Here is a 26,171-nt window from a genome sequence, read left to right on the forward strand (position 1 = left end):
AGCACAACCAGGGAGGCCCTGAGCAGGTGGAGAGTGAAGTTCACATGGACCATGCTATTTGGGGACCCAGGAGCTGATCGCAGCAGGGTCCTAAGGCACTCACCATCTTCCAAGGCTGAATCAGCAAGTCCTTCTATGAACAGAGGGCCTGGGAGGGACAGCTGGATGGGGTCCCTTTTCCTTCCATCCAGGGAGGCAGGAAGGTGAGGCATGGCACCCGGCTCCTCTTCCTCTGTACTGCTCTCCTGCTCGGGATCCTCTGGTGGCCTAGGCTGCTTCCCCTGGACTCTCTGCTGGGATCCAGTGCCTGTTTTGGACAAGAGGGTGATGTCAGGCAGAGTAAAAGAGAGGGAAAAGATGGGGTGAGCCCATGGCCAGCTGTGGCTCCAAAGGGCTGGGCACACTGACTGATAGGTTCCACGGAAGTTGACCTAGCCCCTTCTAAGGCCGGCCACTGTCCTAGGTCCTTGGCATACATCAGCAGACAGAACAAAGACCTCTGCCTGGGGTTGGGAGGGTCACAGAATAACTAAGTGAATAAGTAAATTACATAGTCTGCTAGAAGGTGATGACCACACACAGCCAGTGCAGGGCTCCCATCAGCAGTACCACAGTTTAAACTGCACAGTGACAGGAGATATCACTAGCTGTATGGAGGGTGGGAGTGAGGAGGAAGAACGTTCTAAGCAGAAGGAAACAGAAAAGGGATACAGCCAGGGAGCCAAGATTTTTCTCCAAACCCAAGATCCTTTGTTATTTCACATACAAACTTTCAATAAGAAATCTGAGAACTGCCCACCTCATCCCGTCCCAGTAATTATCCCTTAACTGTTTGCGCCTCCACCCTGCCCCGCATCCTAATGCTTCCTGTTCTCCACATGCCACCTGCTCTCCAGCAGCAATCCCTGGCTAAAGCCCAAGGGCCCTTGGACCTGACCACACTGCTCCTCTCTTCCTCTGCTACTAGCCCTGTCACCAGGGGAGGAGGAGTCTGGGCAAGTGAGCTGGTGCACACCGTCTTCAGTCTGTTGGTCTGTCCACCTTCCTCTCCCGTACTCCCCCTACTCCCCACCCCCGTTTCTTCTTTATTCATTTTATCAAAACTTTATATATATGGTTCTGATGGACTCTCCCGTCACCCCACCACCCCACCCGACCCACGCCTATGAAAAAAGGACAGAACTGGACTCCGACAAGACAATCCAGGGTCTCACCTCCAGGGAGCTCCTCGGATTCTGGCTCGCTATGGAACACTTCTGAATCATCCAGTACTACCCTGAGGGAAGAACCGGACCAAGGTGAGCACAGGACTACCTTCCATCAATTCTGGCTGATGCTGACATGTCAAGAATCCCACCCTGGACTCCCCAGTTAGAAGGTGCAACAAAGGAGTAGAGTCTGAGAAGGGAGTTGCTGGGCTTCATCTGTTGGACATCGGTCTGGACAGGCTGGCAACCTGGACAGGGGGTGAATACTGGCCCAGTTCCTCGGGTGCCCCCATCTACACCCTGAATTCTACTCCAGGTGAAGTTTCCATTATAGCCAGGTGAGTGGCTGTGGGGGAGAGGAGGCAGGCAGAAGAGAGAGGCGGGCCGCTCTCCACTGCTGGGGCTTGTTTCCCTGCAGGCACTTCCTTGCTGAGACTGGCCACCCCAGGTGAAGGGCTTGGAAGCAGCAGGAAACAGACAGCTTGGAGTAGGGAGGGCAGCGGTGCCTAGAGGGCTAAGCACTGCACCTGCAGGGGGCCGGTGGCTCCTGAGGGCCCCGGGGTGGGGGATGGGTGGGCGTTGGGGCAGCTCCAGGGTGCCTGGTGGCGTTCCGCACGGCCTCTTCTAAGAGCTCCATCCATCTGTTGCTCGGCAGGAACAGAGAGGACTGGTGGTGAGAACAAGGCCAGGCGCACGCCTTGTCCCCTGAAGATCCCACTGCTCCAAAGCTTCAAAGCCCTCTCCACTCCCTGATCCCAGGACCTGCTGCCTGGTGGACACCCACTTCCTCGCGGACTGTGGTTCTCTTGGGTTCATATGACTTGCAGCCACCAATGACTGGATACCAAGCCTCTGTAGAGCCCTGTGCTAAGCACTCTGTGTCTACTTTCTCTCTCAAAATAACGGGTGTCATTATCCGCATTCTACAAAAACCCCAAGGTTGAGAAGCTGTCTGACTCAACCTGTCTCCTTCCACTGTGCCATGTCACCTCTGGCAGCCACTGTTCGGGGGCAGAGCGAGTGGATGGTCTGGTGGAAGGACACGACTGGTGACAGTACGGGAATAATGACTCACAACTTGTCTGCACTGTCCTGCCTCCCTCTTCCCTTCCCAGCTCCCGATTCAGGGACTGCTCTGGGGCCCAGACCTGGCCACTGTCCACCATCTGCATACACACCACCCTGGTCCCTAAGGGATGGCAGTTACACGCCCCCCCCCCCCAATCAATCCTCACGTGTTCTTGTCTGATGACGTCAACGCGACCAGCTCATAGATCTGAGGAGGGCCCAGTTCGGAGGTGCAGATGATGAAGAAGGCCCGTTTATCTGTGTGAGGAAAGGAAGGTGGAAGGGTCTGTAATGGGGAAAGGGAGAGCAGATGTGACTGCACCTGGGCCAGGTGACAGGAGGTAGACATGGAAACTCTGGCCCACAACATGGATGAGTAATGCAGCAAGAGACAGAACTGGGTCCTCAGAACCACTCGGGGCCCACCAATAAAAGTGACAGAAGCAATTCTGGGACCCCTAATGTTGTCTTTCATGGCTGCCCCATTGCCCTCTGCTCTAAAAACAGTGAGCGTTGACTTGTACAGAGCTTAGGGTTTACAGAACCTTTTCATAACCAGCAGCCCTTTATTTTTTGGTGTTGGGCATTGAATCCAGGGGTTCTGGACCCAGTCCTTTTTATTTTGAATAGGGTCTCATTAAGTGGCTCAGGACTCAAACTTGTGATCCTCCTGCCTCAGTCTTCCGAGTAACTGGATTACAGGTGTGTGCCACTGCACCAGGCTCCAGTAGCCCTTTTGATCCCCTGGAGAGGTCGGGTAGGTGTCACTCCCAGGTTACAGATAAAGGTGAGCCAGAGCATGTGGTTGCCTACTCCTGTTCCCAAGCCTTTCCTCATGTACACCGTACTCCTTGCTATTTGCTGCTTGCTGACCACTGGACTGGGATCTGTGCTACAGGTGCTTCATCTCCTGCAACCATGCTCTGTCCCAGGCACTCTTGCATCAAGAGGACTTATCCCACTCTTCTAGCCCAAACCCATTCTCCCCAACCCTGCTTTGACATCCTCATATCCCAGGACACCCACATCCTGGCCAGTATTGTCCTTGAGGATTGACCACCCTGCTTCAAGTTGTCCATCTTTACCCATTCTACCCCTCACCTGGCCCTATCTTGGACCACTTCCTTGTGCTTAGGCTGGGTCACAATAGGAGGAAAGGAACACAGGTAAGTTCTTACACAGGTAAGCCCCAGATCGGCTTACCAATTATTATTGTAAGAACCTACCAACTCCACATCACCCAGTGCTGGCTGGAGACGAGTTCATAGTGATCATAACCCCAGAGCCCCAGGCCAGCTGGGACATCTCCTCACAGGTACCTGTGGCCACGGAGCGAATGAGCACAGCGTTGAGCTTGAGCACGGGGCTGAAGGTCTGCTTGCTGTCTGAGGAGCCCACGGCTGTCTTGCTGTGGCACTTAAGTAGCAGCCTCTCGTCCTGTCTCTGCAGCAGCACCAGTAGGTCCTCCAGCAGCAGCACATGGAGGTCTGGGGGGTTGTGAGGCATGTCCCGCTGCCCACTCGTTCCTCATCCGCTCAAGAGGATCAGAGGCTCTCAGAAACCTATCACCAGGACCCAGGAGGCCCTGGGAGTCTGGTAACCCAACTCGTTTCTCTTTGGCCACTCCCTTTCTGTACTGTATTTAAGGATGCCCAAGCCACTATCCCAGTTATGTAGCAAGTGCCCCCCACCATGCTGGCTATCTTTCTATGTATGCACATATATGTGTATGTATGTATTCGCCATGCTGGGATGGAGCCCAAGGTCTCATGCATGCTAGGCAAGTGCTCTACCACTGAGCACAAACCCAGCCCCTCCCTACCCATTTAGAGCAACAGGTTCCAGGGCTTAAGCAACAGAGAGAAGGCCCCCTACCATAGATCTCCTCCTAGCCCCAGCCCCCTGACACATACCCAAAGTCTTATCCTTGCTAATCCTCCAGGTCAGGGGCCCCTCATGGATCATCTTCCTGGTTGTAAGATCCAGGCTCTGTTAAGAAGACACCATCACACCATCACTCAATCATTCAAGAACCTACTGTGCAGACCTTGTGTTAAGGTGCTGGGAGTCAGTGATGAAGAGGAAGCAGTCCCTGCTTGTTTAATCTCATGGGACACAGAGAGAAGTAAAAAGGTGATCATGAAGCCATGCACCATATGCTACTGCAAGACACCCCAGTGGCTCTGGCTTGGGCTCCTTCCAAACCCTACCACTTTTCCTGCCCTTTTCTTCAGCTTTATTCCCTCCCAATGATCTCCACCTTTACCTCAAGCCCTACCCCAACCCCTGCTCTCTGGGGGCTGAGTTCTAATATTTAGTCCTCACTTGGTGGCAGTCTGCCGCTGTCTATCTGGGGACGGGTGATAAAGACCACAGGGTTTATTTCCTAAGTCTCCTACCTCCCAGACTCTAGGCCTGACAGAGTTCTGCTCCTAGGATGCCCATGAGGTGAGTGGAAAGGGGCCCAGTGCTGCGCCCTCTGCTTCCTACCTTGAACTCTGCTGCCAGAGGGTTGCTGGCCCTCTCCAAGGCGGTGGCATCCAGGCGTTTTTGGTAGCCCTCTAACCGGTGCCGGTTCTCTGTCTGCTTCACCGCTTCATTCACAAACTTGAGAATCTCCCGGCAATGGTCTCGAGCCCGGCAGAGCTTCTCATACTCAGGTGTGCCAACTAACCCAAGAAGGGACAGAGGGGGTGGTCAGGGGCTCCCTCCCGCCCAGAGACTGCACCACGGGCTCAGACATCACCTGCCTACCCACTACTGTGGTTGCTGACTCGCCTCAAACCAGCAGCAGGGGTTGGGACAAGTTGTCCTTGGTAACCAGAGGACCTCTTAGGGTACAGTGACTTTTCCTGAGCATCCTGGGGTTTTAGACACTGGGGTGAAGACATTAACTGGCTGGGGTCTCACTTTACTCCTAGACCACAGCTCATTCTGCTATGGTTATTGGCCAGGATTAAGAGGTTCTCAACACCCCTCTCTCCTGACTCCAGTTGTGTAAAATCTGAAGGAGTGAACGATGCTCAGGATCTCAGGGACAATGACTGCCGTGGTGGCAGACCCCTGGGGCCAGGACCCCTCATTCGGCCAGTCCTCTCCTCATGCAACACCGTGTCTTTGTGCACTGCACAGAGGTGTCCAGCAGGAGGAAAGCTGGCCCTTGGCATGAGACTACGATCATTCAAGGGACCACAGTGCACTCCTGGGCCTGCTGGCGAGTCCACGCAGAAGCTGTGCTAATCTGTACAAAGTCCCCATGCAGTTCAGTACTAGCGCTGGCCCTTTCTGCTACTGCGTGCCCTATATTTACAATCATTTTCTTCTTTGAAAGTCATAAAAGTAAAAGACACTTAAGACTACAAAAGTCCAGTGACTTGGCTAAGGTTGCAAAGTAATACCAGTGTGAGGGTCTGGGAGGCCTGCTAGAGGCCAGCAGACTCCCTCCTGCATACCCTCTGTGTGCTTGATGATGTTTTCCAGCAGCAGTGGGTACTTGGTGAGTCGCTGCATCTCGGAGATGATGAGGTCTCTGAGCTGTAGCCTCCGGCACTGAGGGTGGCTCTCAGCTTCCTAGACAGCAAGAGGCAGGCAGAGAAAGATATCAACTCATGAAGTAAAGGCTTGGGGCCAAGATGGGTGTGAAAATGCCAAATAGGGTCCTAAGTCTAGTTGGGTTTCTCAGAAACAATGGGGACAACTGGGTGACAATAACCCAAGGAAAAGGTCAAAATAGAATGGCAGGTATTTCCTTTTACAGACAAGGAAACTGAGATCTAAGTGCACACTGGTATTGGTAGATGAGCAATCTAGGGTGGTCTCTAGCTCTAGAAGACATCTAAGCTTCACAACACTGATGTGGGTGGGACAAATGGATGGAGGGCATTGCTGGGTGTCCTTCGCAGAGGAGACAAGAGGGTGGGGGGTTGGAGGAAGAAGATCAGGAGATCCTTGGTGACCTAGATGGAGAAGAGGGAGGCTGAGGCATAGTCCAGGACATACCTGCATGAAAAGCTGGAATCGGCTCTCTTTGCGCTGTTTGGTTTTGATCAACTCTAGAGCTATTGACTGATAGGAACAGAACTGTGCAGCCACTTGCTGGAGTTCCTCTTGGGCAGGACCATCAAACTGAAAAGGAAGGATAAATACCAGGTCCCAGAGCTCCCTGGTTATTTCCTCCTCTATCAAAAGTCCCTAGTCTTGGGTAATGGGACCTGCCAATCCAATCTCTTCCTCGCCATATGGTAAAAGTATGAAGTCATACCCGAGCTAGCATGAGGTCACTGATCTCTTTGATGATGGGGCCCTCATCCCGAAGCTTCTTCATGGCTTCACACAGGGAATCTGGCGTGAGGAGAAGACACACAGAAATGCCTGGGGGTGAGCTGTACTGTCAGGTACTTTGTGACCAGGAAAAATGGTATCTTTGGCAGCAGTGGTATAGGGAAAGGTCTGGAAACCATTTTACACGGGGGAACAGGAGGGCTTGTACCAAGTTGCCTATCAACTTTCCTCTCACGAGAGGACTGGTGGGGGTTATCTGCTCAGAAAGGTCAGGCAGGGGGCCAGATCAGAAGCTGCAGGCTGGCAGTAAGGGAACAGCTCCTTACTGTGGATCTCTATGAGTTCAGGCAGGTTAGGGAAGAGCCGGGCCAGCTCTTCCCGGGGCATCAGATTCTCCTTCTTCATTCTCTGGTAGAAGATGAGGTCCAGGACCCGGAGTGTGCGCAGGTGAGAAGCTTCAGTCACAAACAGTTCTGAGTGCAGGTTTGACAAGAAGGGGTGGAAAGATGAAAAAACAGATGAGAAAGTATCCAGAGTCATGACCTGGTTGCCATACCACCCCACTTTTAGGGGGAACTAGAATGATGGTTTCAGATGATAGCCAATTTTCTCTCATACTAGGCCTGAACTGAGGTGGACCTGTCCCTGTCCCTGAGACCCCCCACACTATTCTCTTCTTTCTCACACTGTGTCTTAGGTGCTTTGGACCTATCCCCACTAGGTATGAGTGGAAACCGGGGAAGCCGAGGAGGTTCTCACCATTGATGACCTCCTGTCGGTCGATCTCCCTCTGGGTCAGCCCAGCTACCATGTCCTTGCCCACTGTATGCTGCCAGTTCTGAGCATCTGGCTCTGGCTCCAGGTCAGACAATTGGCCCAGATCATCCTCTAAAAGGTGGGGAAGGAGGGCATCTGTGCAGAAGCCCAGGCTGGGGGACTCGATGCTCCTGGGGGAAAAGCGGCAGCTCAGTTTCTCTTGAGTGGAAGAGCTCACACTCAGGGTTTGTCTTTCCCTTTCCTGCCCTGGGCCCAGGAAGACAAGATGCACAACCAGCCAGCCAGCGGCTTGGGGTAGGAGGTGGCCAAGTACAAATGGGCCACAGAGATGCCAATCGGAGGAACCACTGTATCAGCACTCACCTGCGGCCCATTTTGGGGGTAAAGGGAGGGGTTGGGTTCTCAAGAGACCTGCAAAAGGAGGGAATATCAACTCTTAGCAACACTGTATGTATGCCTCAGGCCCAGACAGGGGTGGGTGGCGCTGCCTGAGTTTGCTCACCTGGTGGAGAGGCTGGAGGCAGAAGACGAGGCTGACTGGTGGAGGCGAGTGGCTTCAGCAGCTGCATCCATGTCAACATCACTTCGAGAGCGGGGCACATTCTCTGCTTTCCGAGACCGTTTCATCTCTTCCCGGCCCTTAAGGCTCTCCGAGCGGCCTAGGCGAATCTCTGAGCGTGAACTAGGGAGGACGAACATGAGACTTTGGGCTCTTACATTCTGGCCAGCTTTTACCTGGTGCCCCATCTCAAGGGTGCCTCAGTGCTGCAGGTTCTCCCCATTAGCCGTTGGAGTGTGGCACGCTAGCTCACGTGGACTTCTCCCATCTTATCCTAACAGTACCCTTCCTAAGCTTCCATTTCCTCTCCAGGGAGCAGACGGGCTGGGGAGGCTGCGTTAAGGGTCTGGTAACAGATAGGCAGGAGCCAGGCGCTACTGAGTGTCCCTGGGGTCTGATGAGATGCCGATGACTGGGCCTTGCTGCGCTCTGTGAGTCCTGTGGTGCATCAGCCGTGAGACAGCTGGCATTGCTGACCCCCAGCTGCCCCTGATGTCCCCCTTTTGCCGCCCCCCCCCCCCCCCCCGTCCTGGTCTTGCTGACATTATTACTAATCTACATCCTGCTCTGCTTCTGAAACCACAGAAGGCCTGGATGTCTGGAGTGAGTTCTTAATAGCACAGTGGGCTGCTGCAGCGAGGGAGCCAAGCGCCTTGGTCTCCATTCATCAAGTCTCCAAACTGCTGGAGGATTCAAAATTGAGCTCACCTCCTGGGGCCTGAGAGTTGGTCTGCTGGGTTAGAAAACTAACTGTGAAGCTGATTCCCTACTAAACTTACCCCCAGAAACTTGTTAGAAGAATTCCAACCTAGAGCAACTCAAAATACTTTTCAGGGTGACTTCAATGGGTCATATCTGCACACAAATCTCCTGTGGTGGTGTAATGGAGCTACAGAGCCACACACCTTCCTACAAACACCCAGAAATGAGTGACACTCCTACCAAGAAGTGAGGCAGAGTCTACCTCTGGTCAAAAGTTCCCAGGGTCCTATCTTCTGGAACTGATGCATTTATACCTGGTGAGCATCTGCAACCACCTCACACCCACCTTGCTGCTAATACTTGTCTCCCAAGAATGTCAATGAATTTATCATCATCACATCCAAAGGCTTCTGCTTAGAGTACCTTTAGGATTCTGGTGAAAGTCTTAAGCAGGGCAAAAATAATTTCCTAGCAAGGTGAAGACTGCAAGTTTGTAAAAGGTCTCAAAGGTTCTCAAGAAGTGTTGACAATGTCTTATAGTCTTAAAATATTTGGTACAATTATATGAGCACAGTAATCACATAATTTGTCTTTAATTTACCCACTGATAAATTAAAACTCTCCCCACAGTACAAATCTAACATTTATCACCCTAAATCTTTGTCAGTTCTCACTAGGACAAAACTTTTCAAAATGCACTAAGTTTATAAAGGCTTAATATGAACAGAAGGGAATAATCTTTGCAGTCAAGCCAAAAATGTTTGATAACTAGTTATTTCAAAGGCAAAATGGCTTGACCATCCAGAGTTAACTACTGACTTGCTTCTATGCCTGCCTCTATTCCAGCTTGGTGGCTGACTTTAGTGAACACAAAAGATTATTTTCCTGTACACAGACTGCAGTACCTTTCCTCAAGGGAGACTTGAGGAATCTGCATGAATATTTCTGACTACAGGCAATCTTTATTAAAGTGTTGGCTGTGTAGACCTTTGGCATGACCTGATTGCTGTCACGTCATTCAAGAGCAAGTTAGTCCTAGAGTATGTTAAAACCCCACAAAGATTCTTGTTAGAACCTGACAGAGATGAGGAATATAAGAGATGCCAGTCTCAATTCCCCGTTTCTTCTTGGGAGGAGCAGTCTGTTTTGAATGAACACACTCAGCATGTCCTTGCTGATGTGAACAGCTAATGCCTACAGTTAAACTGCGTCTTAAAAGTGCCCTGCAGAACCTCCTCTCTAGTGCTTTTTTCCTGCAGGCAAAGACTTTATTTTGGGATCTTTTCATTTCCAGGACTTTCCTTCCCTTCCCCACTCCAGTCTTTTTTAACCTTGTCATTTAGTGTCTTCTGATTAGTTGTAGTATAATATAGTACAGATCAATCTTAGTAGTAGTAGTCAGGGTGAATCCAAATGAAATTTTCAAAGCATATGAATTCTGATTTTCTTTGCTTGCTCTTCCACTTGCCTGACTGCTAACACATTTGGGGTCTTCTGAAGCTATCTGGGGCAGGAAAGTTGGGGGCAGGGGAAGAAAGTTCCACAGTGGGACCTTATCATCTAGTGGAGAGGGATAAGGCAGCTGGAATCAAACCCTAGTGCCAAACCCTGCCCATGCTCAGTGCCTTGGGCAGCTGGCAAGCCCCATCCAGCCATTGCTACCTGTCACTCTCCAGCAGGTCCTCAGGAAAGCTTCCTGTTGAGAGTCGCTGTGTCCCCGGTTCTGGGGCATCATACTGCTGGCTGTTCTCAAAGTGCTGAATGATGTTCCTCACATTGCCTGGCTTGACTGCAGGCAAAAAGAAAAGGAAGGACACTATGCTTTCTGTTCTGGGATGACTTCTTGGGGCCCTCACTCCCCTCTAACCCAGAAGACAGAGCAATGAGCAAGCACGGATGAGAACAGCAAGGGACCAAGAGGCAGGAGATGTGGCTCTAGTACTGCTCTTGTACAAGTAGACGGTATGGCTCTGGGTAGTCACTCTTGGTCTACTCTTTCCTTCTGTGTAAAATGAGAGAGTTTGAAAGTATATTTTCTAAAAAGCTTTTCTTCTGCTCTCACATTCATTATGACACTTGTACTTGAAAACCACAACTAGGTTTTTACTAAGGGGCATGTGATAGGCTTAAAAAAAAAAAAAAGAGCCCAGGAAGACCAAAAATATCTACATGACATTTGGCCATGCTGACAAAACCTATCAGGCATTTTCCAAACTTGGGTTACCTTCTGAGTACATTATTGGTTATTCATGGACTCTCCTTCCCGTGCTTCCTGCCCTCTCTGAGTTCCCTCATTAAAGAAACAGTTCCTCTATCACCAGAGAGAGGTGACCTAGGAGGAATGGAGGAGAGGCATTCAAATTCAAGCCTCTTTTCCAAGTTAAGGTGAAAGGGAACTGTTCTTGTTCAAGAAGACAGAGAGGGCAGGAGGGAGAGGAAATGACACAGGATGCCACTTAAAGACCCTGCAGAGGAGGACTCAGACAGGGGCATAGTGACTGGCAGCGTGAAAAGACAGGAGGAACTCCTCCTTCAAGTCAAAGGTAAGAGCAGGACCTGGGCTACAAATGCCACTTTGCCTCCGACCAGTGGCACAGGGAAGGAAGTATGTATACTCTGGAGATCTAGGCCTAATCAACAGACTTCAGAGATTCTGATACCTACAGATATATATACTTACAAATCTCCTTGTCTGGAAATCTTTCATAAGAAAATTTTGAAGTTGGAGAGAAAAAAACCGTTTGACTGCTCAACCCCACCTAGCAGGTGGCTATGGCAGTACTTTCTTCAAACCACCTAAGTAGCTGTGTGTATATCTTAGGGAGAGGAGCTGTTACCAACCACTCCTGTTTGGAGGTTAGGACCTCCTGTTTGGAGGTTTGTTCCACACTGAATGTGCATCTGGCTCCGGGGCCACTGTGGATGTTAGGGTCTACCATGTAGCCACAGTCCCGGGCAACCTCAGAAGGGTGATGATATGAGAGCTTGGGGACGTTCTATAACAAAAAGCCACAGGCTAAGCCCACTGTCCCCTCTCTCATGAGCCACTTGGAAAATGCTCAATTGTGTCCTGGACAGTTATACACTGTACATGTCAAGAAAAAGGTGTAGCCCTGAGATCTGGTATGACTGATAATCCAGAGTAACAAGGGGAACAGGGAGACAGGAATTCATTTTTGATGAAAAGAGCAAAGTTTCACTAGTAGCCTTTGCTCCTCATTCTCCAGTCTCTGAATGATAATGGAACCAAATAAAAGTGAATTATATTACTAGCAATCAGACAAAGAGGGGATGACAGCTCATGACCTTAAATGTCACAAAACCTCAATACTGAGGCTTTCTAAAGTGTGGGTGGGTGTTTGGTCTTCAGATATGGATACATATCTGTCTGATGTCCTAGGGATTTAAAAACCCTAAACCAACTCACATAACTGCAATGACAAGATCTGAGTCAAAGAGTAGGGCGCCCCTGACATCAGCAACTGGTCTCCACCGAGAGCATTCCTGTCATCTTTCAGGGCAACTCAGTGGTATGCACTCACCTAGCATTTTTTTTTTAATTTAAATTTTTTTTTAGTTGTAGGTGGACCAATATCTTTATTTCATTTTTATGTGGTGCTGAGGTTTGAACCCAGTGCCTCATGTGTGCTAGGAGAGCACTCTACCACTAAGTCTCAACCTCAGTCCTATTTTTAATTTTTTAAAAATATTTTTTGTAGTTGTTGATGGATATTTATTTATTTATTTATGGTGCTGAGAATCCAACCCAGTGCCTCACACATGCCAGGCAAGTGTGCTACTGCTGAGCCCCAGCCCCAGCCCCTTGCCTAGCATTCTTGAAGCCCTGGGTTTGAACGATGGGCCTGGGATTAGAGGTCATTCTTTTTATTCCCTCATTATTTTATAATTGTTTTTTCAATAGAGTAACTTTCAAAATGATTGTGAAGATAATATTTGTAATTGCAGATTTTATATAAAATGAATCCTAGTGACAGAGTAAATTCCTGACTGGATACTACTGTGCACATGTGTGCATTCTCTCTCTCACACTACTGTAGAACCCAGAAAATATTAATTATTCAATCATATACATGTGGATCTCACAGACGCGAATGAACTTGTCTAATTCTGTGACATTTTGATACAGGTTCTAAGCTTCTTGTGGGTTAATCTGTATCATTTATTCTAAATTTTTATTATTACTATTTTTGGTGGTACAGGAATAGAATGCAGGGCCTCACACTTACTAAGCACAGGTTCTACTCCCAGCTGGAGCTGCACCCCAGCCTCATAACATTCATTTGTTTTATGGTATTGGAGATTGAACTCAGGGACACTCTAACACTAATACACCCCTAGCCATTTTTATTTTCTTTTTTTGGTACCAGAGATTGAACTCAGGGGCACTTGGCCACACCCCCAGTCCTATTTCGTATTTTATTTAGAGATAGGGTCTCACTGAGCTGCTTAGTGTCTTGTTTTGCTGAGGCTGGCTTTGAACTCACGATCCTTCTGCCTCAGCCCCCAAGCTGCTGGGATTACAGGCATGCAACACGGGGCCTGGTTCCTTTTTATTTTCTTATTTTGAAACATTGTCTTGCTAAATTGCTGAGGCTGGCCTTGAACTTGTGATCTCAACTTCATGAGCTGCTGGGATTACAGGTATGTGCCACTATGATCTAATATTATTTATTTTTTGTTACACAAATTCTAGAAGATATTAGGTCCTATAAAATGCAGTTAGGGTCACTCTTTTTGGAATACTATGGTTCCATAGTACTGGCAGTTAAAAGTCAAAGAGATGGAGGGTGCTTAAGCAAAATAGATGATATAAATAAAAGAACTCTTAGAGACCCACAATTTACTTAAAAAGAAAATAATAAAAATCCTCATTTTTGAAGGTTATTTCAATTGACAATGAAAATCTGAGGCAATCCTGCCTTATGGTAGGACACTGCAGGACATTAATTTATATAGAGCCCTGGATTCTTGGAACAGTACCCATAGAAAGGCTACAGGAGTTGAAGAGAAAAGGCCTCAGGGTGTGGAAGAGCTATCAGAGGCCTAGAAGGCTGGTTCTGCCAGAACTGCAAGATCTCTATCTGAGGAAGAGGGTCCCTGTGGGCATAAGGGTAGGAGCCCCAAGGCAGCTTTAGCAACAAGGCGGGACATAAAGAAAAATGGAGAGAAGCGAGGGAGGAAGGAAAGAGGGTCAGGAGAGGAGAAGAAGATAAGATGGAAAAGGGAATGACAAAATTTGGGAGATGGAAATTTGATGTCAATGCAAAGACAAACCCAAAGAAAATGGTCCTTTTACCTTCCACAGGGGACAAGGGAATATGAAATGCTAAAAGAAAAACAAACAAAAACAAAAGTAAACCATGAAAAGTCAAAATTAATGTTTCAAAATAAAAATTACAAGCTGGAAAATGAAAAAGCAGTGGCAAAAATCAAGGTGGATATAGAAAAAGCCCTTCCTTCTCAAACCCCGCAATGTACCAATTTAATAAAGGGTAATAGGCTAAGCCCACTGTCCACCCTTCATAGGCTCCCACTGGCACTGGGGACCCAAGACACTGGCTGTGAAGGCCAGCAACAATTTTCAGAAATATGACTTACAGCTGAAGAGAGATCAACTATACGGTCAATTGCATGTTTTGGCTTAAGGATGGCATTACAGGAACCTCTGGGTCCCAACATGCCTCAAGCCAACCTGTCTAGTTCTATTAGCTAGTAACCCAACCCTCCTATCAAGGACCCATAATTGTTCCCAAAACATAGGACTGCAAGTGTGCAGACAAATCCCATGGGTGAAGGTGAAGGAAGCATCACATGTCACCAGGACAATATTTGCCAAAGCGGAAACTGTCCTCCATATTGCTGTTTAGTAGCTGTGGTTGGCTCTGAGTTCCTTGACTAAGACCTAGGGACAGGCATGGACTCCTTGGCTGTGACACACTCATTGTACCTCAAGAGCCCATATTAGATGTGGCAAGGGGAGAAAGCAGCTGTCTCAGAGTTTTGGCCTGTGGCTCCCAGAAACATAGGAGGCCTCTCTCCCAACATTCTGGTATATGAAGGGGCTGAGGTCCCAAGGAATGCCCAAGGCTGTTGCTCCCCAAATACTCACTGCTCTGAGAAGAGCTTTTGGGCTTCCCAATGTATTTGAGGATGGGATTTCGCTTCTTGTCCTCCAAGGCATCCTTTTCTTTCTTGGAATTGCTGCTCTGCTGAGACAGGAGACACTGGGGTTTGGAAAGGTCCCAATACCCTCAGACATGGCTACTAATCACTCTGCTTCTACCCCCACCCAAGACTAGCCCTAAACAAATAGCTGGAAAGTTGATCCTTGTTTATGCCCTAATCAGCATGGCAAGTTCGCCTCTGGCAGGTTTGGAGGAGTGTCCACTTAGATGGCTGCAGTATGGCTTTCCCGGTCTATCTGAGCCGAGAGATCTGATCCACGATACACTATGCTCTAGAGGAGCCCTGTCACCTGCTTCCTCTTCTTCTTCTTCTTTTTTTAATATAGAACGCTTCATGAATTTGCATGTCATCCTTATGCAGGGCCATGCTAATCTTCTCTGTATCATTCCAATTTTAGTATATGTGCTGCCAAAGAGAGCACTCTGTCACCTTCTTGGTCTTAGGGAAGAAAGGCAGCCACTTGTCCTTGTCAGGAGCAGACTGGGCCTTTTCGATTGTGTTGGAGGGTCTTGCTTCCCGAAGCCGGATCCCAGCATGGCTCATGTAAGTATTGAGGGCAAAGTCCATGGGGGCACTGCAAGAGAGGAACCATGTGGTGAGCCAGGAAGCTCAAGTCACATTCCCTGCCAGCAGGTGGAAGGGCCAAAACCCTGCTCCAAACAACCTCCCCACAGCTACCCAGTGGAGTGGGGAAGGGGTATTATGGGTCAAGGCATTTAAAGGGAAGTCTGGAAAAGTCAGATGAGACTGCAGGCAGAAGCTGGTCAATTGTCTGGGCTGGCACAGCTCCCAAGAGAAATCTTACTCCTTCCCTAAGCAGAACTTTTTCCAATGAGGGCATGCTGGTCAGTGGATGGGAACACTGATCTCTAAAACATAAGCAAAAATTCTCTGGCTCGTCAAGTCACTGGCAAGTCAGAGGACTATAACTAATATTCTTATACATACACATCGGGGCTCAGCAAGGGAAAGGAAGAGATTCTCAAAACAACCATTCTCTGCTAAGCCATATTGCCTCTACCACTTTCCTGTCTCTGGGAACAAGGAGAGAGATGAAAAGGAGCTGTCAAGGAGTTTCCAACTGCCACAAATGAAACTGTCCAGAGATCTGGGCTTCAAAATGTATTTGGCCCACAATTCAGTAGATTATCTACTTTGTGAATTCAATGCAGCAAAGCTTCAGCCCTAGCTCTGCTGCCTTCTTACACAGACGTAAACCCCATCTTCTCTCCCTTATTAAGTGTGTGTGCCCAGGGAATGCAGATTCATTTTAATACCAGTTCTCTGATGAGAACTGTATGCATACGCTTTAGGGAACTGGTACCCCCAACAATTGACCACTGAGCCCTCATGGGAAATGAGGTAAGTATGTAGGCTGTGGAGAAAAAAAAAAATCACAATATGTGCCTAGAGAGGAAATACCCTCGCTTCCCTCTTCAGGGGCTGCTAACCCAGGCTGACTCTCCTGTCATCAGTACTGTTAGCAATTGTTTAGGGGAAAAGTAAAGAGGAAGATACGGTCTAATTGGGTAGGAAAGTGGGACCAGGTCTGGGAAACATTAGGACAGGACACCAAGGAGCAGGCTCACACCCCTGGGTGGTGGCCCCAAGCACCAGGGGCCTAGGTCTCACAGCTGCGGTGCTTTATGGTTATGTCCACCTGGGAACCAGGTTGCACAGACCATGATCTTACAATGCTGCAGACTCCCCTGTGCAGGGCAGAATGGAAAGCACAGGAGCTTAGTTCTAGTCCTTCCCACCTTGAAAGCTGCAAATGAACCACACCACAGACTCACCTCCTGTCTTCCTCATACTTAGACCTGGAACAAAAGAAAGAACAGGCAACTCAGACCGCAAGAGGAAGGCTTGGGAGGAGGGAAAGTTCTTTCTTAGAGAGGGGAGGAGGGTGGTGGGCAAGAAGAAGGGAGTGTGATGAAAGGTCAGACTTAAGACTTAAGGCTCTGGAGCCAGCCTGGGACTCTGGAGGTGAGAGTTCTTATTCCCTTGAGGGACTCAAGTAGCACAGAGTGACAATGATGTCACTGATGTCCTTCTAGCTAGAAGGAAGGGGATATGGCAGAGACAGCCTCTTGCTCACTATTTTAGTGTGTGAAGTTATTATGGGGGAAGAGGCTCTTTTTCATCTCCTTCTAGGACTGGCACGGAGGCGGAGGAGAGGAGGAGGGAAAGCAGACTAACACCTTGAGACCAGATCCAAAGAAGCCTATTAAAAGAGGTAACTGGTAACAGTGACAAACACTCGAGTGTTACTTCAGCCAGGCATTATTCTAAGCTATTTACATCATTTAACCCATTGAATTCTCAAAATAATCCACAAATGGGTATTATAGTCCCTTTTCGTGAGACCCAAGCTTCACTGCTTTAAGTGGAAATCATTTTAAGTGTGGGGTTAATGCTGCCAATAACCAATTCTTGTAATTCTGGTACCTATGAGCTCAAAATAGGTTCGGTCAGGTCCTACCTCCAGTTCTGAAGTGGCTGGGGTGATTAATGCCATCTGTCTGCGTAGGAAACTAAGGCCCGATTCAGGGCCCAGCTGAAGGTCAGAGGGTAAGTTTCCAAAGCATATTCGTTCTGTGTGCCTTCATCGAATCTCGAACTCAGATCTTTAATCAAATGCTAGATTCACACATGTAGTTATCTCCTCAAATCTTCAGTCTGATGTCCCAAAGAACCCAAATTTAGCATGCCCCAAACTGAGCCTGATTTTACACCACAGAACCACTCCCCGTGCTCATTCCTTCATCCTTTTAGCAGCCTAAACCCTTGGAGTCTCCTTTGACTTTTCTGTCTTACACCCCACACTCAGATTTTTAAAAAAACATTTTTTAGTTGTCAATGTATTTTTATTTTATTTATTTATATGTGGTGCTGAGAATTGAACCCAGTGCCTGACACTTGCTAGGCAAGTGCTCTACCACTGAGCCACAACCCCAGCCCCTGGCATTCAATTTTTAGGAAGTCCTTCTGTAGTCTAGTACCCAAATCTACCTAGAACTGACCTCTTTTCACAACGTCTGAGAATACTACACTGGGACTAGTCCCTAACATTGTTCCTGGGAATTCCTATAGAGTCTTCTAGCTGATCTTTCTCACTCTCCAGCCATCTGTGCCCATAGCCTGGCCTCACACACCTGGAATGGCTCCCTGCTAACTGAGTAAACCCCCAAGTCCTTACCACAGTTCCCAAGCTCTGAATGCTGTATCCTGTTATTTCTCTGTCACTTACTTTTCCCCCTGTTCTTGTTACACTGGCCTCCGCATTACTCCTGAAAGGTCCAGGGCATTCCTATTCTGCCTTGGCTGTTCCCGGCCTGGAATGCTTTCCCCCAGATGTCTGCAAGGACAACTCCCTCACTCTCTTCAACTGCTCACTTTCTTCAGGTGGCTCACCCTGATCACCTTGCTTAAAAGTGCAACCCACTGATTCTGGTACTTCGGCCCTCTGCATGCTGCTCTACTTTCTCCCCCAGTGCTTATTATTTTTAACATACTACATGATTTCTTTACCGCTGTCTCTTCCACCATAGGTAAGCTCCAAAAAGGAAAGAACCACTTTGCTCATTAATGCATTCAGGAGTGCCCCACGTGGAAGTGCTTGGCACACCAGTGGGAATGCCCTCAGTATCTGCCAAGCTGGAATACTGCACTAGTTGAAGCTACAAGATCATCTCTGCCAATTTTCTTATTTTGTACACTGAGCCCAGAGTGAAGTAGCGGGGTGATACAACTACTTACCAACAAGCAGTATTGGGGCAAAAAATTGTTTCAAGGCCTGGAAGTATCCCCACAAAACCTATGCCAGACTCGAATTATAGTGTCTACTATGCATTAGAAAATGGGACTGGAGAAGTGTAGCAAAAGCAGCTGCATCAGAAGCCCCTAAAGTGAGTTTGGTCTTTCAAATCTATAAAATGGTTCTGTTTTCTAGTTCTAGGGGCCTCCTGGAGGAACTTTATCCATAGGGGACTGGGAGTGCTGGCCTCACCCTCAGTATCAGTATCTTAAAGGCAGGAAGGGAGGGAAGTCAGAGAGGACTAGAAAGGGGAAGCAGAGTGTCCTGGAGCCTGTGGCTTGTCATAACCACCAAATGACTCAGGAGCTCTAGACCCTGCAACTCCCCTGACAGCAGCAGCCCTTCGCCTGAGAAGTGCCATGGGAGGGCTCAGCTCTCCCCATCTTTCAGGGAAAGAAAAATCAAGCAAGAAGTGGAAGAGGGTGGAAAAAGACCCACAGGAAACCCGCTGGGTACGTTCAGGGGCGGGAGTGGAACTGAAGACTCACAATATATCTCCGAGGGCAGCCAGCTGCTTCTCGGCTATTTGGCGCTCTCGCAGAGGGTCCCCATCCAGGTCTAGCAGGTCATTTTCACCATACAGGCTGCCCAGCCCCAGAGTCCGCTTGGTTCTATGCCAGACACAGAATAGGAAACACATATACACAGATTCCAGCAGACACGCACACAGACAGGGGGGCAGACGGACACATTGCGGAGGCAAAGTGAGAGCTCTGCTAAGCAACGCCAGGAGAGACAGGTTGGTGGGTGGGAACTGGCAAACCTGTAGTCGTGGATCTGCTCCTGGATCTCAGGCATGGCTGCCTCCTGAGCCTCACATAGAATGCCCCGGACGTCTTCACCATTCCGCAGGCGCAGGTCTGTAGTGAGAGCCCAGGGAAGGCAGCATGGGCAGGGTGTGGGGGCAAGAGGAGGCTGCTCCTGCTGAGCATCTCAAGGGGTCTCAGCTCCCTAGGACACTGGGAGGAGAGGCTGGCTTTCTGTCCCATTCACCTAAAGAAAGTGGAAGCCTGGACTCCATTCAGTAATTTCTAGATTCAGGACTGGAATTCTGATGTCTAAGGCTCAAGTCAAGGCAAGTACATTTTCTGGATGTCCTATGCTCCATTAGAAGAAATAATGAAGCCCTTCTCACTGTATATGTCCAAATGCTGTTGTCTGACATCAACGTGCAGCTCTCTGAGAGGCTCATTCCCCTTCTACTGCCCCTGGTCCAGCTCAAAGGACTAAAAAAGGCAAGCACTTCACACTTTATAAAACCGAGAGATGTGTCCCCTCCTGTCCCAGCATCTAGCTCCACCCTGGTAGGCCAAGTCCCTGGGCCCAGTTGGCTCACTCTCTGTTTCTGAGTAAGCTCTGTTCTCCTTATCCTCTGTGCCCATAAGTTCTCCTTGGTCACCCATGCTGTAAATAGCTTCTTTCCAAAGGCAGCCTGTCACTTCTAGCTTCTAAAAGGTTGTGGGTACTGAGGTTCTCAGACTGTCATCCTCTATACACCATCCCCTCCTAATTCTTCTGGAATCAAAAAGAGCTGAGTAATCAACCAGTCACTGGGTCCTCACTCTGGACCTGCTGCTATCAACATTCATAAGAAAGCAAAAATAAATCCCTTAAAAAACAAGACAGAGTCTGGGGTTGTGGCTCAGTGGTAGAGCACTTGCCTAGCATGTGTGAGGCCCTGGGTTTGATTCTCAGCACATATAAATAAATGAACAAAATAAGCGTCCATCAGCATCTAAAAAAATATTAAAACAAAACAAAACAAAACATACTCCAGAGACACTGACTATACAGAGGTGGGATGGAGTGAGGTCCAGGTCTCTGGATTTTTAAAGAAATCTCTAAGGGATTCTGATGACTCACTTGACTTAGGAATCCCTGATTGAGTCCATTTTTCTCCCCACTGAGGGCCAGAGCGGTCACATAAAAGGTTGGGAGAAATGAGACCAGGTCTCCTAATCTAGGGCCAAGGACTTCACATAACAAGCTCCACCAGGCAGAGTGAGCTCCTAGGCAGGATCTGTCACATTTGTGCCTTTCCATAAGCTACTGTGAAGTTTTCTGGAGTACTTGTCCTGTGGGTATTTTCCCTTTTTAGAGGACAGTTCCCCAGGGACAGGGGCTGTCCTCTATGTCCCCTCTGTCCTCTGAAGTATCCTGAAAGCTCAGGATAATAGGGGCACCAATGGGAGACAAACTGACTAATAAGCCAACTTACCAATTTCAGCCTGTAACATGTCAGGGATCTTCACTCTGAGAGGCTGTACAACAGAAGAGTAGGGTGGGAGTGTAAGTCAGGTGCTGCCCGGGAACGAACAGCATGCAGGTGGGGAGGGGCTGATCATTACTTTCTCTCCTTCTGCCTACATCTACTCCCACCTCCTCCTCTCATCTCTCTCCAACTCTATATCTGAATTCAAGGCCAAGGTTTCCTAAAACAGAATCTGAGATTACAGATTAAGTTGGGATTATATTCTAAGGGTGGCAATATTTTTGGTCAAAATAATTTTTCTACTTTATTTTAAGGCAATCAGGGTGCAGAGAATAGACAATGTTGCTCCAACTGGTGGCAATTTAGCATCAAGGGAGAATTCTCTGATAGACTATCTGATGGGCTCTCCCTCCCTTTCACTTCCAAGGAACATTGGTCTTATATTTCCTTACTCAAGACCCACTTACAGGAGCAAATATAAAACTATCGAAAAAATCAATTTTCCCCAACTTCATTAATCCTAATAGCTTATTGCCAGAATAAATTGATCAGATTAGAAAGTCAACCTGGGAACTGCCCTGCAGGCAGAAGTCTCTTGGCAGGGGGTCCCTGACATCTCCCTGGGCATTACGTCCAGATGTATAGAGTGCTCATCTGTCTGGCCCAGATGCTCCAGGTCTCTTCAGCTCCTGCCTTTGGGTAGCAACGGCATATCAGGCTGAGCTTCAGAAACCTGGGTTCTCCTTGCCTTGTTATCTAGATAATTTGATATCTCTAAGGCCTCTGCTCTTCCTCTGAGGAAGGACAAAGCAGACATGGCTGAAGAAGTAAGAGAGGCAGTATGTATTCTGTAAATACATGTAGGCGGTATGTATTCAGGTAAACAGAGAGTCATTTTTTGAGAGGAGAGGTAGGGATGGAAAACAGGAACCCTAATCTTTCAACCTGGATATCTCTTTAAAAACCTGCCTCCACTGGGCCTGACTGCTTTGCTTAGTTTTTCCTCTGACTGTGTCTGAAGAGTATAATGAGACTGTAATTCAATGACTGCCTTACCGCATTTTTCTCTAGGAAAATATTCCAGATGTCTTTTCCCAAGCTTCGGGAATCCTTGGGATTTGTCTGCTGATAAACTTCGGCACACAAGTAAAAAAGCTACGAGGAGAGAGAGAACGTATTAGAGCAGTGGTTCTCAACCAGGGGTGGAACTTTACGCCCTGGGGGGACATGACAATGTATGGAGACATTTTGAGTTGTTACAACTACCAGGGGAATGAGTACTACTGGAATCTAGTCAGGAAAGGTCCACAGATGCTGCTAAATATCCCTAATTGCACAAAACTGTTTACCATAACAAAGAATTCTCCAGTCTAAAATGTGAACAGGGCTGAGGCTGAGAAGCTCTGGTTTAGAATGTTCTAGAAACCTGTGACAGAGTAATCCTTATCCCCTTCCTCACATGCTCAGGGTCTTCACTCCTGCACTCTGTAGCCTTACCATGCTTGATATTTTACTTGCATCTCATACTTGTTTATATGTTGTTTCTGAAGGGATATTTCTCTCTGTGATATGCCTTGTTTTTTTCAAGAATGCTTCTGAGACACCAGCACTTGGAACTTAACACATGGGTAATCCTGTCCTGCTGAGCAAATGGACATTTGTTCTGGCCTCTAATCATGGCAGCAGCAATCCGTGACTCCGAAAGAGGCGTATTCTGGATATCAACTCCCTCCATCCCTTTCTTTCTCAGTAGCTGAGAAAAATGAGGGAAACTGCAATTGCTGGCCCTAAGCACCAACCAGGGCAGGCAGACACCATATTCGCATGTTCGTTGCTGGTGGTCACCTTCAGACTGAAGACCTTTACTACTGCACCCTGTCAGGCTTTCTTGTAGTAACACTGTTTATTTGCAAGGGCCATTCTCTCAACCCCTCCGCCAATCTGTATTCATTCCTTCATTCACAAAACTCAAGAAAGAACATCTTGTCCAAGAAGACTTTCTAAACTCATCAAAAATGGCAGTTCTCTAGGCCCATCTTTTCTGCTACTCCCTAGGTAATGGATGTAGTTGGCTGTGTCACACACAGTGAAGACTCTCTTCTGCTTAGGTTTTATCCTCTTTCTTATTGTCACAATCCTTCAGATGCCTGACTATGCCCATGGATCTGATATTTAACATCTAGAGACTGGGCACAGAGGCCAAAGATTCTCTTTGCCAAGCACAAGCAAGCACTCAAACCAGACTGATAGTTCTGGCTTACCAGTGGACTGGGGTCTGCCTGAGAGAAGATGTATCGAAGAAAAACTGCCAGGTGAGCTGGACGTGACCTCAGTTTTTCGAGATCTTGGAAGACAATGTCACTCTGGAAGGCACAAAGTGAGCATAACAAGTAGGTGCAGAGGCAAGGGCAGTGGAATAGCCTGCTCCAGCTTTGCCCCCGTGTTCTCCACCGTCTGGCCCATCAGCTCGGGCTCCCTCCTGCCAGCTCCCTTCATAGCTGGCGCTAGTCAAGGGCAGCTTGCACGGCAGAAGGATGATGAAAGGAGAAAATCAGGAAACACTTACCTCGTTGTTGAAATAACCGGGATCATAATCTTCCTCTGGGCCAATAATTAAAGGCTTCGGGCTTTGATCTATACCCTGGGGTAGAGAGACAAGTTGTAGAGATGAGGTTATAGAGGATGAAAATCCAATCTCTTCAATGGAATTTGTTCAGTAACAGCACAGCACTCACAAAGAAAGCTACTTGGGTCTGGTAAACGCTGGTCTCTCACTACCACCCCCAAATCTCAGAGCACAGATGCAATGATTTCCACTTGCAGGAAACCAACTGCTTCTGGGTGGGGCGAAGCAGACTCAGAGCAGCCTGGTCACATGACATATGAAGATGGGAAGTAAGAGAAAATGCTCTCTTCCTGTTTGCAAAAGATCTGGGGAGGGAGCATCAGCTAACAAACAGCACCTGCTGTATGACTGGGTTGGGGGCTGCACTGTTTTCCTAAACAGTCACCCCACAACCTAAAGATTCGCTCTCCAACTCTGGTATCCTGGTATCTACCACAGTGCTGCTGAATAGCTGTGTGCCTACCTAGTACTGGTGGCTCAGTAACTGTCAGAGAGCCATGGAGTTGATCTGTCTCTCCCTAAACCAAAGGGGATGGGGCTGATGTTTTTCAAATACTACTTCCATTATTTCCCTGGTCTGCTCAAGAATCTATGGTAGATAGCCATTACCTGTTAAAATCCAAACTCCTTAGCTTTTCTTTCTTTCCCTTTCAGGCCAATTTTAATAAAAACGAAATCCTAACCAACGTGATTACTAACTAAAGGGACTTCATACTGCATGAACATTCCAGATGTTTACAGGACAAATTCTTTTCCTTTAGCTTTCATAGTTTTTCTAGCAACTATGTTTTCCCTTGATTTACTCTTCATTTCCAACGACTCCTCAGCAAGGGCTGAGTTTCTGGAACCTACCTAGCTTACTCATGCCCACTATGATGTTGGCCTGGACTATCTTCCTCACTACTTTCTTTTTTTTTTTTTTTTTGCACTGGAAATTGAATCAGGATGTACCACTGAGCTATATCCCCAGCCTCCACCGCACCCCCCTTCCTGCTTTTTTAAAAAAATTTGAGATAGGGTCTTGTTAAGTTGCTGAGGCTGATGTCAAATTTGCAGTCCTCCTGCCTTGGCCTCCTGAGTCCACCATACCCAGCCTCCTTACCACTTTCTCAAGGGGCTTCACCTGACAGTTCCTCCCTGATGCCCCATACTCCCTTTCTGTTCTCCTGGATAGTTAATGACTCCATGCCAGAATGATGAACTCAGAGACCCAGAAGATACTGCAGAGTCTAATACTCATTCATAGTTTAGAACAGCAAGCCCTAGTGAAACCAACTGGTGTTCTTGAAGTCACAAAGCCAGGTCCAGGGCTGGGGATGTGGCTCAAGCGGTAGCACGCTCGCCTGGCACGCGTGCGGCCCGGGTTCGATCCTCAGCACCACATACAAACAAAGATGTTGTGTCCGTCGAAAACTAATAAATAAGTAAAAAAAAAAAAAAAAAAAAAAAAGCCAGGTCCAATGTGCTGCACTTGTACTTCCAGACAGATTCCAAGTATCCTCCTTTTTTCTGGTAACATCCTAGTCTCTGAGCCCCTTCATCCCCAGTAGGTGCTGGACTGGATGGGTACTTCTAGCTCTACTTGGCTCTTTGATGAAAAGCACTAGGTTTTTTGCTTGTTTTGTAGGAGGATTTTTAAACAGTCTTTACAAATTCACATTTTTTTTTTCCTAATTAAAAAAGCAGGCTGGACACAGTAGCATGTGCCTGTAATCCCAATGGCTTGGAAGATTGAGACAGGAGGATTGCAGGTTCAAAGCCAGCCTCAGCAACTCAGCAAGGCCCTAAGCAACTTAGTGAGACCCGTCTCAAAAGGCAACTTTAAACTTTTCTGACCAATAATAAACTCATTTTCTTGCTACCTGGTACACATATATGTAACTGAAACAGAAATTTTACAAATCTATTCTTACTCTTACTATAGTCAAAGAATTCTGAAATTTTGTTTACCATGTTATTAGATTGTACTTCATTAAAATATTGCACTGGACTTTTGATATTCTATCATGATTCAAAAGGTGATAACTGAGTTTCAAAATACCATCTGCATACTTCCTTACAACAATGTCTTCCAGTATGGATCTCAAGATGATTTTAGGAGAGATGAGTTTTGTGGAGGTTTGAGATAATTTTAGGTGTTACTTGGATATGAATTAAGGAATGATGAATCATATTATAAGAAAGTTTCTTTTCAGTTTCCATTCAATCCTTTTGATTAACCCAGAGAAAGTTTCAGTCTGCTGTTAATCTAACTTTAATATCCTCTACAAAGACAGAATCAGCCTCAGGCTTAATTAAAGCCATTGAAAAGCAGCAGAATCTAGCTAGAGTTTATTTGTTGGCTTGTTTTATCTATTTAAAAAATAAGTGATATAATTCAGAATTGAGAGGATACAAAAGGGTGCATATAATGAGAATTCCTCTTTCCATTTCTATCCTCAAACTACCAATCCTGCTCTTCAGAAGCAATATCACCATGTATGCTCCAGAGGTATCTTATAAAGAAGACTCCTGGGGCTGGGGATGTGGCTCAAGCGGTAGCGCGCTTGCCTCGCATGCGTGCGGCCCGGGTTCGATCCTCAGCACCACATACCAACAAAGATGTTGTGTCCGCCGAGAACTAAAAAATAAATATTAAAAATTCTCTCTCTCTCTCTCTCTCACTCTCTCTTTAAAAAAAAAAAAAAAAAGAAGACTCCTATTTCTTGTGTGTT

General features: G+C 47.6%; 1 protein-coding gene across 10 annotated transcripts in view; it reads right to left on the reverse strand.

Annotated features, from left to right (window-relative positions):
- ARHGEF11 (Rho guanine nucleotide exchange factor 11) overlaps window positions 1–26,171 on the reverse strand; it is a 111,712-nt gene that overhangs the window by 4,510 nt on the left and 81,031 nt on the right. For 3 of the 10 annotated variants that reach the window (XM_081305545.1, XM_081305541.1, XM_081305536.1), the window contains 25 exons: window positions 23,398–23,472; window positions 23,093–23,194; window positions 21,888–21,986; window positions 20,838–20,880; window positions 19,383–19,479; window positions 19,108–19,230; window positions 16,599–16,622; window positions 15,232–15,376; window positions 14,726–14,825; window positions 13,913–13,942; window positions 10,258–10,384; window positions 7,837–8,016; window positions 7,698–7,745; window positions 7,317–7,504; window positions 6,884–7,030; window positions 6,538–6,617; window positions 6,276–6,401; window positions 5,729–5,846; window positions 4,767–4,945; window positions 4,190–4,265; window positions 3,596–3,763; window positions 2,444–2,534; window positions 1,736–1,849; window positions 1,215–1,276; window positions 104–307 (listed from right to left, as the gene is read on the reverse strand). In XM_081305545.1, the coding sequence (XP_081161671.1) occupies window positions 104–307; window positions 1,215–1,276; window positions 1,736–1,849; window positions 2,444–2,534; window positions 3,596–3,763; window positions 4,190–4,265; window positions 4,767–4,945; window positions 5,729–5,846; window positions 6,276–6,401; window positions 6,538–6,617; window positions 6,884–7,030; window positions 7,317–7,504; window positions 7,698–7,745; window positions 7,837–8,016; window positions 10,258–10,384; window positions 13,913–13,942; window positions 14,726–14,825; window positions 15,232–15,376; window positions 16,599–16,622; window positions 19,108–19,230; window positions 19,383–19,479; window positions 20,838–20,880; window positions 21,888–21,986; window positions 23,093–23,194; window positions 23,398–23,472 (2,746 nt within the window). The remainder of the gene's footprint in view (window positions 1–103; window positions 308–1,214; window positions 1,277–1,735; window positions 1,850–2,443; window positions 2,535–3,595; window positions 3,764–4,189; window positions 4,266–4,766; window positions 4,946–5,728; window positions 5,847–6,275; window positions 6,402–6,537; window positions 6,618–6,883; window positions 7,031–7,316; window positions 7,505–7,697; window positions 7,746–7,836; window positions 8,017–10,257; window positions 10,385–13,912; window positions 13,943–14,725; window positions 14,826–15,231; window positions 15,377–16,598; window positions 16,623–19,107; window positions 19,231–19,382; window positions 19,480–20,837; window positions 20,881–21,887; window positions 21,987–23,092; window positions 23,195–23,397; window positions 23,473–26,171) is intronic. The other 7 variants (XM_081305538.1, XM_081305543.1, XM_081305537.1 and 4 more) reach the window with 4 other exon arrangements.

Source organism: Spermophilus citellus (genome assembly GCF_964194105.1).
Source record: "Spermophilus citellus genome assembly, chromosome: 9".
Taxonomy (NCBI): Eukaryota; Metazoa; Chordata; class Mammalia; order Rodentia; family Sciuridae; genus Spermophilus; species Spermophilus citellus.